The 12,824-nt window shown below is 42.5% G+C and overlaps 1 protein-coding gene across 1 annotated transcript in view; it reads right to left on the reverse strand.

Moving 5' to 3' along the window:
* The window catches only part of LOC143283547 (uncharacterized), a 150,337-nt gene extending 142,172 nt beyond the window's left edge, over window positions 1–8,165 (reverse strand). The window contains exons 1-2 of the mRNA XM_076589791.1: window positions 8,160–8,165; window positions 2,452–2,586 (exon numbers count right to left, since the gene is read on the reverse strand). Coding sequence (XP_076445906.1) covers window positions 2,452–2,586; window positions 8,160–8,165 — 141 coding nt within the window. The remainder of the gene's footprint in view (window positions 1–2,451; window positions 2,587–8,159) is intronic.
* Window positions 8,166–12,824: the final 4,659 nt, after the last annotated feature.

Below are 12,824 nucleotides of genomic sequence, written 5' to 3' on the forward strand. Positions count from 1 at the left end.
TATTGGTCATCTTCATCACAACACAGAGACTCCACCAGCCAGAAATCAACATCAATACTGGTCATCTTCATCACAACACAGAGACTCCACCAGCCAGAAATCAACATCAATACTGGTCATTTTCATCACAACACAGACTCCACCAGCCAGAAATCAACATCAATACTGGTCATCTTCATCACAACACAGAGACTCCACCAGCCAGAAATCAACATCAATAATGGTCACCTTCATCACAACACCGAGACTCCACCAGCCAGAAATCAACATCAATATTGGTCATCTTCATCACAACAGAGACTCCACCAGCCAGAAATCAACATCAATATTGGTCATCTTCATCACCATAGCAGGCTTAAACACTGAAGGGTAAAGACTGCCACATCTTTTTTGCTGTCAAGTGTACAACATGTTTAATTTGCTGTCATAGTACATTGTTGTTCTGAAAATCTACCACCAACTCATGAGAACACTGAACAATTACTTGTTGAATGGTGTTTACATACCCAAGAAATTCTTAATATGAAGTTTCTGCCACAAAAATTACAAACAACATCAGAACATTATGCTTTCATCTCATAGCCAAAGGTATAAGGAAAAAGCATGCCAAAAGTCTTAGAGATACCTCAATAAATGAATGAGCAGTGAACAGTTTAGTTAACCTACCCAAGAAAGCAAATTTGGCCTGGCACACAGCAATCCAAAAAGGGTTATTTACTGTTTAACGGGTACTTCAGATGGATGGCACATGGTTTGGATTAAAGTGATGTATAACAGTAGTATGCTACTCAACCTGTCACTGCAGCAGCTGCAGCTGCAAGGTATGTGGAATTTATATATACGTTGTCTGGTGGCCTATAATCAGGCACAGGTGGAGGCCCATCTTCCTCACTTGATTAATGAAGTTTTTTTAGTACTTCTTCAAGCTTTACTATTCTTGCTGCTGCACCTTATCTACATGCTTCAACTTTCTCCGGGTTCTTTGTTACTCTCCATTTTTATACCCATTTTTATAATTAGGACATTATTAAATTGACAGTGCTTAGCAATTGTTAGTAAGTGGTAAGTGGAGGTAAGTACATTCCGAATCTGTGATACAGCCTGCAGGTAAAAAACACAAGGACCAGGAATGGATTGCGCTAAAGATCAGCAGTAAGCTTTGTCTGGTCATCAAAACATATTGGCTGCTCGAGAATTGAGCTGTATTAACGTACTACCAAGCAATTCAGTACTTACTGATCCTAAATGTGCTTCATACCTAGTATAAAGTTTATCTTTCATTGTTTCAATTTGATCAGTGCTAATGTCTTATATTTTTGGGTTTTGGGTCAGTACCCATACAGATTGTTTTGCGTGCCTACAAGAGAATGCAAGTTTGTTCAATACGAACCTTTAAGTCACTACAATCATCAATGATATACAGGGTCAGCTCATGCACAAGTATTTCGAAAAATAGTTGTAACCATTCATGAAGGTTCTTGTTGCTTATAGTCCAGGGCCATATCAGGACTGTCAAACCATTCAAATGCTGAGCCGCATCAACACAAAACTGTCACATCTACAAAAAAGCACTAAGACAAACCCACAAAACACAGTTCATGACACAGTATCCCAACCATTTAGCTCCTTATGGCAAACAAGACTATGCCATGCTGAGGATGCCAGCCCTTCCACTGAATTTATCATCCCCAGATTACAAAAAAAATCATAAAAAAGGAAAAAAACAATACTTCAAAGCCAAACAAAAAATACAGTGTGCTATGTCCCCCCTTCTGCCAGTGCTGCATGTGCTGCCGCTGACATTGGCGATGTTGTCCACTCCCTGCAGCTGACCAGTCCTGACGCTCCATGCTTCGTGGTTGGCAATCTGAACCACTGTGACTTGCGCTCGTGTTTACCTTCATTCTGTCAGTATGTGACGTGTGCCACCCATCATCAAAAGACCATTGACTTGTGCTACAGCAACAAACCACATGCCTACAGGTCCTTCGTGCTTCTTCTAACTGGATATTCTGACCATGACACAATATCCCTTCTACTGTGGTACAGACCCAAAATGCAGATTGACCCTGCTGTGAAAAAGTGTGTGAAAGTGTGGACGGATGAAAGCGTGGAAGAACTGAGAGGATGTTTTGAGTGTACTGAGTGGGATGTTTTACTAGATTCATGTGAAAACATCAATGAAGCCTGTGATGTTATATAATAAGCTAAATTTTACCGCTAATACCCATCTTCTTCATAAGAAATGTCAGTTCAGAATTTATTGTTTACAAAAGCTCAAAGCAAAATTATTTTGTGGCGAAAATCGGTTGATTTTCATGTTTTCAAAGTTGAGTGTACACATGTACTCATAGGTGGGATTCTGGAAAAAATGTGGCCAATTTAAATAGGACAGACAGGTCTGCCACACACACATTAAAACTTATCTCACACTATGCCAGACCTCCTCACCTGTTCTCTATGTCGCCGTTCTGCCTCCTGCTTTAGGGTTTCCAGTTCCTGAGCATGTTTCTGCTGAAGCCGCAGCATTACTGCCTTCTGATCCCCTTCCAGCCGTTCTCGTTCACTGGACACTGCTGTGTCCACCTGATGGAGGGGAAAAACAAGAGCCCCACTATGATCCACTCCACTGGATCTTTTCCAAATCTGAAGGTGACACGCTGTATGTTGTACAACCTACATCTTTGAAAGAACTTCATTTCCAACATTTTTCTCTTTTAAAAAAAAAAAAAAGAAGTGAAAAATGTTGGGAACGAATTTCATTTTATTCCCCTTGCACAGAAGCTTATATTTTCTCTTGAACATCACCAATGTGACATTTCCAACCTACAAGCCAAACCAATGTAAAATAATGTTAACTTATGACATATTTGCAGTTAAACTACATACATGTACAATACAATAACAAATAGAAAAATAAAAGCAACTAAAAAAAAAAAAAAAAAAAAAAAAAAAAAAAAAAACCACACACACACAAGTACCACCTTACAATAACATATAGAACATAACACATCAATTCTTAATTCACCATCCACAATGACAGTCAAGTTTCATAATCACAAGGAACATCAGAACTACACCAGGCCAACAGACCCAATCCAAGTCTACATTTGGAAAAACACCTCTGTTCTTCTTTAATTACAAAGTACAATAGCAACTGATTATCCACAACTTCTCAATATCTATACAAAATGTAAAGACATAAACAACACCTAATTTAATGTATGTTCTATCACTAAATCTGAACAGGGCAGCCATTTTTATTCTTAAAATCATGATACTGCATTTCCATTAGATGTATTTCTTTTTCTATTGTGTACATATTTTATTTTTTTTAGTTTAGTAATGAATGCATGTTGAACTGGTTTGACCAGGTTAATTCTGCACCTATTTTTAAAAAAAACCTTTGCCCACAAAATTATCAAATCAAGACAATCATCTATTTTTGTTTTTTCATCGGTACCAAATAATATAAACTTGAAGTTGATAAACATTTCACAACTTCCACATTTTTATTTTATCTTATTTTCGAGCCCAAGCCACAACGTTCAAATAATTGGGCAAAACCACAAATAATGTTGTACCATTTCTTTCTTGGTGTCACAAAAATTACATCTATCATTTTCAGTTACGCCCATTGTTTTCAAAATATTATTTGACACTAAAATTCTGTGCCAGAGTTTGAGCTGAAACCATTTTATCTTTATTTCCTTAATTTTCTTTATATTACAGTCCCCCAGTCAATCTGCGAATCCATTTTACAAAGCCTTCATATCAAATATCTCAGTCTTTTGCAAGAGCAGTTCACAACATGCTTTTTTTCCTTTGCTACTTCCACATAGTATGAGCAGTACTTAAATGTCTTTAGTGTCATTGCTATTTCTAAACTGTATGTTTCTTTTTCTCTCATATTCTTTGACTGCCTGAGCACAACTGAAAAAGTTAAGACAATTCTTCATAATCTAAAAACTGGTCACTTCCATCAAGGACATGTTGCACAAAAAATATTTCTTTATCTGTCCAGGTGTTGAAGTTAAAACATTTATCATTAATTCTAAATCTATCATTATAAAAGATAGGTTCTGCTACAATCTTTTTGTTCTCATTCAACTCAACATGTAATAAATAACAATAGTAATAATAATAATAATAGTAACATACTGTACTTATACGGTACAAACTCCCCATATGATGGGCTCTAAGCCCCTCATATGAGATAATGCATATACAATAGTGTATACCAGATATGAGCACATGAGGACATAGAAGTGGAAAAACATCTATATACAACAATGCAATACTACAAATTGCAGATATGAGTAATCACAGGAAAAGCCACAAAACACACCCCCTACACAAACACACACACACAGAGCAAACACTGACCCATACCACACGCACCACAAGAATACATCAATGGAGGGGGGACACACAGGAAGTGCAGAGGGTGGGAGGAGATATCCAAGGGGGTATGCTTCCTCACATCGAAAGGCCATTGAATCTATCATATTGAATCCATCATAAGCATCAACTACATCTCTCCAAAAAGGATTACCTCTCTTTATACACCTTTTAGAACCATGGTTTTTTAATTTGTCCATTTCAGGATGTAAGGTCTCCAATATTTTCTTCCATTTGAAACTTCCTGTAGGTAATTTTCTTACCCAGGATAGTTTCAGTGCTTGCATAAAAGCTTCTACATTAGGTACCCCTACTCCTCCATTTTCTCCATCATGTTCTGCATGTATTTGTTTTATCTTGTCTGTTTTTTTGTCCCAGACAAACTGAAAACACTTCTTGAAGTTGTTTTATGTCACTATCAGGTGGGTTTGGCAACAATGTCCATAAATAAACCAAGTTCAATAAAATAAGTGATTTTAGCACTGCTACCTGCCCAAAGGTGTTGATTCCTTTTTGGCCAAATGTTACACAGTTTTTCTACTTCAACAAATTTATCTGACAAGTTTATTTCCGTTAAGTTACATAGGTCATTAACATACCAGAGTCCAAGGATTCTGAATCCAGGAGGATTCCATTTCATACTTTTATTCTCTAAATATGTTGCATTTGAGGGTGTGCTTTTTAAAGCCTAACCAAACAGATGTTTTTTCAAAGATCAGCTTAAGACTCAATATTTCCTAAAATTTCCACATTACATTTTCATAATATTTTCTGTCTCCCTCCAAAGTAAATGACATGTCTTAAATTCTGCCTTTGACATCTGTATTCTTTTTATTTCTTTATCTTCTCAAATTTTGCAAACTAATATTTCTGCTCACAATGTAAACAAGTAAGGTGATATAATTATGATCCTCCTATTGACACTCTCTGTTTATAGTGAAATTCTGAGACATCTTTCCATTTGCAATCATATAAGCTTTAACATGTCTTTTTTAATAGAAAGTACATGTTATATCTTCTCCTAAACCAAATATTTTAAGAACATTTCCCATGTAATCCCAATTATCAGAGTCAAAGGCTTTTTCAAAGTCAATTGAAACTAATAACCTGGGTAACATTTTATGCATCACATCATACAATATTCAAATATTATCTCCAATATATCTCCCTGAAATAAAACCACTCTCATCTTCATGGATTAGTTTTGGTAACACTACTTTATTCCTATTTGCTATGCAAGTTGAATCAATTTAATAAATTACATTTAGATGTGAGATTGGTTTCCAGTTTTTAAGGTATTCCCTTGGTTTATCTTCTTCAGGTAAATGAGTCCTTCTCGTTGTGTAACAGACATTTACCTTCAACAAATCCTTCAATTATAGACTGAATCACAAAGTCACCCAACTGCTTCCAAAAGAATTTTTAAAAGTAAAATTCAGTCTGTACCAGGGCTCGTTTTGCTTCCTTTTTTTAAAAAAACAATTCTGATGCTTCTTTCTTTGTTTTTGTTATTAAACCTTCCAATTCATGAGATTCAGATTTATCTAATTTGGGCAAATTCCTTATTCAATCATTTAAATCTATGTTTATTGATCTTCTTTCTTAAAAGAGTTCTTGAAAGAATGTCCTTGTTGCCTCTTGCACTTCATCTCTTTTGTTAAAAGTTTACCAACATACATTACTAATTTTGACATTTGCTTAAAAAAAATTTTTTTTTAAAAGCCTTTTCAAAAAAACCCCAAAGGTATTTATCTATTTTCTCCCCTTGAGAAGCCCATCTTGTTTTTGGTCTGAGGATCATTCCCTCCATTTTTGATTTCCTAATTTCTGTTTGTTGTGTCTTGCTTTTGATCCAAGGATCATTCCCTCCATTTTTGATTTCCTAATGTCTGTTTGTTGTTTTGCTTTTGATCTGAGGATCATTCCCTCCATTTTTGATTTCCTAATGTCTGTTTGTTGTGTTTAGCTTTTGATCTGAGGATCATTCCCTCCATTTTTGATTTCCTAATGTCTGTTTGTTGTGTTTAGCTTTTGATCTGAGGATCATTCCCTCCATTTTTGATTTCCTAATGTCTGTTTGTTGTGTTTAGCTTTTGATCTGAGGATCATTCCCTCCATTTTTGATTTCCTAATGTCTGTTTGTTGTGTTTAGCTTTTGATCTGAGGATCATTCCCTCCATTTTTGATTTCCTCATGTCTGTTTGTTGTGTCAAGGATAATGTAACTGATTCATTTAGGTGTGATTTGCCTTCTAATGTTTGTATCTCTTGTTCCAGGTTTCTTTTATTTTGTCATAATTCTCTATTCTTATCTATGCTATAAAAAGTGGATTTTGCTCTAATCTCCATTAGTAGTATATCTAAAAACAGCTGATCCGAAATAACGAACTATATCTGGTCATTGGCTATTTCTATGATGTTCTCTCTCTCATAAGGAAATGTTGCATACTGTTTTCAATCTCTTCAATAGTATTATTAATCAATTTTGTATACTCTTGGTCTTTAACCAGTAGAGTGCCTATAAGACATCAGCTGACATCCTACAAAAAGTATTGCCATAGTGGCTATAAGACGTCCACTGATGTCCTGCATATGTTCCGATTTTTCCTTCATTGGAGTTTGGTTCAATTCATATAAACAGACTTTGAAAGTTAGTTTGATGTGTCTGGATTATAAAAATACCATTTAAATGAACATACATCAGGTAGAAGACCCCATTCTACTCAATAATAATTTGCTGACTATGTGATACGCGGGTGGAAAAGGGGGGTTGCATCACATGCAAAAAAAGGCATTGAAAACGTGTCCAGTACAGCAAATAGTCACAGTCAGCAGATTTACACTATTCTGAAAGCTCTGCTTGTGGTTGTGGACAGCTTTCGCCATGGAGAAGGATCTCTCTTGACTGATGATTGGTTTGAAAACGAAGGTGATTGACAACAACAGTGATGAAACTGACAGCCCATTTGATGGTAGTTCAGTCCGTCCATCAAATCAGACAGTGTTTTTGAACAACTGGCTATGACTGACAGAATATGTGCAGGATTGTTAGAAGAAGGGGAGGAGAAGGAGAGGAGTGATGTAAGACGATAGGTCGAATGCCAGCCAGAGGTCATCAAGGGGGGCATGGACCTATGGGTCCTAGAAGCTGCTAGCATGCGGCAGCGCCCAACCCCTGGGCAACGGTTTTGACAGGCTGGCTAAACTAGGTGAGGGTAGCCGACAGGTCTCAAACCCTCGGTGAGTTAGGGCTTGTCTACCCAAGCATGTGAAGACTGGATCCGGCGGACTCTGCAGAAGAAACCTTCATGGTTCAACGGAGAGGAAGGCAGTTGCAGCAGAGCACTGTGGAGTGCTGAGGGCAGGATGAGGCACATAGGACATCCTGGTCATCCACTGCATCCGTTTCCATCTCCAGTCGTCTTGACCTCATCTTGCCACTGGATACAGATGGTCTCAGGCAAGAGAGTGAGGTCAACGGTGTGCAACTCCTCCTCACTATAAACAAAGTCATCGCGCAAGTCATCAGTCATCTTTCATCCCATACCATCATTTTCCCCAAGCCCTGTGGCAACAGGCAAGCGACGTGGCGACAGGCAAGCGACAAAGCGACAGGTGTGGGTACACTGGCAGTCGTAGCTGCGGACCTGCACACAGGTGGCTCAGGCCATAGGGTCGTTTTTCATCGACTGGAGCAGCGGTGGAGATCGGCAGCCCCCTGAGCAACTGAGCAGCCCTCTTCAGGACAGCACTGCTTACCTCCATGGTATGAGGAAGGGGCTAGAAAAGATGCTCTAAACATTGCCTGCTCCACACCACCCTAGTCAGCATACCGCGGCTGACGGGGACCCTACTCAAGCGGTCGACACACAAAGGAAAGAAAGAAGAAAACAAGGGGCACCCCACTGACCATTGCCACATGGAACGTGCGAACGCTTCTGGACAGAGGCGACTCAGCCAGACCACAGAGACACACAGCACTGATTGCGTGTGAACTTGCCAGGTACAACATTGACATCGCTGCCTTAAGTGAGACCAGACTGGCAGAAGAAGGCAAACTCTGTGAGCTTTTTTTGGAGTGGTCGCAGACCTGAAGAGAGACGTGAGGCTGGAGTTGGCTTTGCAGTGAAGACAACCCTCGTTGGCAAGCTGGCTGGCCCCCCGAAAGGAGTGAACAATCGCCTGATGACGATGAAACTCCCTTTATGCAACGGGAAGAAGTTTACCACCACTGTCAGCGCCTAACGCGCCCACCATGACCAACCCGGATGAGATCAAGGACAAGTTCTACGAGGACCTGAACGCTGTCATCACCACTGTTCCCAACGCAGACAAGCTCACCATTCTTGGTGACTTTAACTCAAGAGTTGGCTGTGACAGCACCTCCTGGGAAGGAGTGATTGGGAAGCATGGGGTTGGCAACTGTAACAGCAATGGTCAACTACTTCTCCAGACATGTGCCAAGCACGACCTTCTTATCACAAACACCATCTTCTGCCTCCCTACCCGTTACAGGACGTCATGGATGCATCCTCGCTCTGGGCATTGGCATCTCATCGACTTTGTCATCGTCAGGAAGAGGGACAGGCAGGACGTACGAGTCACGAGGGCCATGTGCGGAGCCAAGTGCTGGACAGACCACCACCTTATCATCTCCAAACTCAACCTCTGCATCTAGCCCAAGAGATGGCCTCAGGGCATGAAAGCACCCAAATGCCTGAATGTCAACAAGCTGGAGCTAGGCAACATCAAGCAGAGCTTTGCTGACACCCTGGAGGAACGCCTTGAGTCCACTGTGCTGGACAACCAGAATGTGGAGGCAGCATGGGGTGCACTGCATGAGACGGTGTACAACACTGCCATGAAGTGCCTGGGCCTTCTGCCAGGAAGCACAAAGACTGGTTTGATGAGAACTGCACTGAGATCAAGCAGCTGCTGGAAGACAAACGCCAAGCCTACAGAGCCCACATTGAAGATCCCAAGTCACAGTCAAAGAAAGACATACTGAAGAGCGCACACAGCACCATCCAGCTGAAGCTGCGGCAGATGCAGGATTCCTGGTTGAGCAACAAAGCTGATGAGATCCAGGGCTTTGCAGACAGGAACAACATGAAGAACTTCTATAACGGCCTGAAAGAAGTCTACAGTCCCACCACCTCCGGATCTGCTCCACTCCTCAGTGCTGATGGTTCTACCCTAATCACTGACAAGAACGGGATCCTTGAGAGATGGGCTGAACACTTTGACAGCGTACTGAACCGCCCTTCCACCATCAATGATAAAGCCATCGACCGACTCCCCCAGGTGCCTGGCAGTGAGTTGTTGGATGCCATTCCAACTTTGGAGGAGACCCAGAAAGCTATCCGTCTGCTATCCAATGGCAAAGCCCCTGGCTCAGACTCCATTCCAGCTGAAGCTTCATCAGCTGTTCCAGCTCATCTGGCAGCACGAAGCAGTTCCACAGGACTTCAAAGACGCTTCCATCATATACCTGTACAAGCGCAAAGGAAATCGTCAGGCCTGTGACAAACATCGTGGAATATCCCTGCTGTCCGTCGCAGGCAAGACTCTGGCCAGAGTGCTACTCAACCGTCTCATAGCGCACCTTGAGCAAGGTCTCCTACCAGAGAGCCAGTGTGGCTTCTGGAAAGAACGCGGGACTATCGACATGGTGTTTGCTGCCAGGAGAAGTGTCAGGAACAGAACGCCAACCTTTACTCCACCTATGTCGATCTGACCAAGGCCTTCGATACTGTTAGCAGAGATGGCCTTTGGAGAATCATGGCGAAGTACGGATGTCCCAGAAAGTTCATCACCATCATACGGCAACTACACGATGGGATGCTGGCCTGAGTCCAAGACAACGGAGAGACTTCAGAACCATTCCCTGTCTCCAACGGAGTCAAGCAAGGGTGTGTTCTTGCCCCCACCCTGTTCAGTCTCATGTTTTCAGCCATGCTCACAGATGCCTTCAGAGACGCTGATGTAGGCATTGGCATCAGGTACCGCACAGATAGCTCACTCTTCAACCTCAGGAGGCTTCAAACAAAAACCAAGGTGAGGACAGACACCGTCAACGACTTCCTGTTTGCTGATGACTGCGCTCTCAACACTGCCTCCGAAGCTGACATGCAACACAGCGTCGACAAGTTCTCTGCTGCCTGTGACAAATGAAATGAAATGAAATTATGGTGCTTAGAGCCTCGCCGACCACTAAGGCCATCTCAAGGCTATCGCCGCGTCAATTACTGCTACAAGGCTAAAAAAAAACAACCAATTAAAACGAGTCACCACTTCAAACTTTCCACTCCAAAGTTAAAAAAAAACTTCCATAGTTTAAAACCTTCAAATCTGGTTAAAAAGGTTCACTTCTTTTAAGAAGTCCATCAGCGCCCACGGAGGGACATCACGAAACAAAGTCTTCAAAGAAACCGCCGTGTAATGTCTGCGTCTAACGTCATGCAGATCCCAACAGTCAAGGAGCACGTGTTTCACGGTGAGAGGCTCGTCACAGGGAACGCATCGAGGGGCCTCCTCCCCCTTCAACAAGTAAGAATGAGTAAAAAAAGTGTGCCCCGTACGCAGTCTGCACAGCACAGATTCCTCCTTTCTGTTCTTCACCCCCGAAGGGAGGGTCTCCCCCAGGTCCGGACGGATCTGGAAGAGCTTGTTGTCCATCTGGGTGTTCCACTTCTCTTGCCAAAGATCCTTAACGTAAGTATTGACCTTCCGCTTCATGTCTGTATAGGGTACCAAGGATCTGGACAATTCTTTCTTTACAGCGTTCCTGGCCAGCAGGTCCGCCCTTTCGTTACCACGAATGCCAACATGTCCGGGAACCCAGGCCAACACAACCTCGTATCCTTTCTTCGTTGCGAGAGTAAAAGTTTCATAAAATTCCAGCAGTTTGGGATGAGTGATATTCCTGCAGGCGATCGCCTCCAGGGCTGATAAGGAGTCGGAAAAGATCATGAATCTCTTCTGTTTGGAAGAGAGAACCATTTTTAACCCCAGGACCAGTGCGGTCAGTTCCGCAGTGTATACCGAGCTGTCAGACAGGATGTGTTCCGTTGAGGGCCGGTCAGGAAAGGCGGGACAGAACGCAGATGCGGTGACTCCGTCCTCTGACTTGGAACCGTCAGTGAAGATGCCTTGAAAGGTGGGGAATTTGTGGCACAGTTCCGAAAAGTAGGTTCTGTAGGCCAGAGAACTGGTGGTGTCCTTACGGTACGAGGCCAGATCGAATCGGACCTCAGGTGTTGTAAAGGTCCACGGGGGGCTGTCAGGGAACTTAGAGAAATCTGAGATGCCACTGACATCCAGATCGGCATTTTCCAAGTGCGGCTGAATGCGGAGTCCGAGAGGAGGTATGCAGTTTGGGTTGTCTGTAAATTTCTTATCGAAAGGGTTGTTGAATACAGCATCGTAAGCAGGGTTTGTAGGTTCCGAAAACAATTTCAAATAATAGTTCAGGGTCAGCTTCAGTCTGCGGTTGGAAAGAGGTGGTTCCCCCGCCTCTGTGTACAGGCTGTGCACAGGGGTGGTGCGGAAAGCACCTAAGCTGAGACGGAGCCCTTGGTGGTGTACAGGGTCCAACAGTTTCAGGTAGGACGGTCTGGCCGAGCCGTATACAACACTTCCATAATCCAGTTTGGACCGGACCAGGGCTCTGTAGAGGTGCAAGAGAGTCCTCTTATCAGCACCCCAGTTCGTGTGTGCCACAACTCGGATGATGTTCAGGGCTTTTAGGCAAGATATTTTCAGCTGTTTAATGTGGCTGAGAAAATTCAGCTTCTGATCGAAGACGACCCCTAGAAATCTGGCTTCCTTGACCGCCGGGATGGTGGATGTTCCCAGACGGATTTCAGGGTCCTGATAGAATTGGCGAAAATTATGAAAGTGGATGCATTCAGTTTTGGAGGACGAAAATGTGAAGCCATTCTCCTCTGCCCAACACTGGATTTTGTTGACGCAGAGCTGAAGCCGTCGCTGGATGCTGGCGTACGTGCTGCCGGTTGCATATAAGGCAAAATCATCCACGAACAGCGAGCTGTCCGATCCTTTCTGAACGGATTGAACGATGTCATTAATTTTGATGCTGAACAGAGCCGGCGACAGGATGCTCCCCTGCGGGACACCCAGCTCCTGCTCGTGAATGTCGGACAGGGTGGTGCCGACTCTCACCTGGAATTGTCTGTCTTGTAAAAAATTGTGGATAAACTGAGGCAGGTGTCCTCGGAAGCCGAGCTTGTGCAAGTCGGAAAGAATACCAAATTTCCACGTGGTATCGTAAGCTTTCTCCAGGTCAAAAAATATGGCCACCACATGTTGTTTGTTGACGAAAGCATTTCTTATCGTGGTTTCCAGACGAACCAGATGGTCAACGGTAGAGCGATGCTTGCGGAAACCGCACTGTTCCTTCGC

The sequence above is a fragment of the Babylonia areolata genome, chromosome 6 (assembly GCF_041734735.1).
Source record: "Babylonia areolata isolate BAREFJ2019XMU chromosome 6, ASM4173473v1, whole genome shotgun sequence".
Lineage (NCBI taxonomy): Eukaryota > Metazoa > Mollusca > Gastropoda > Neogastropoda > Buccinidae > Babylonia > Babylonia areolata.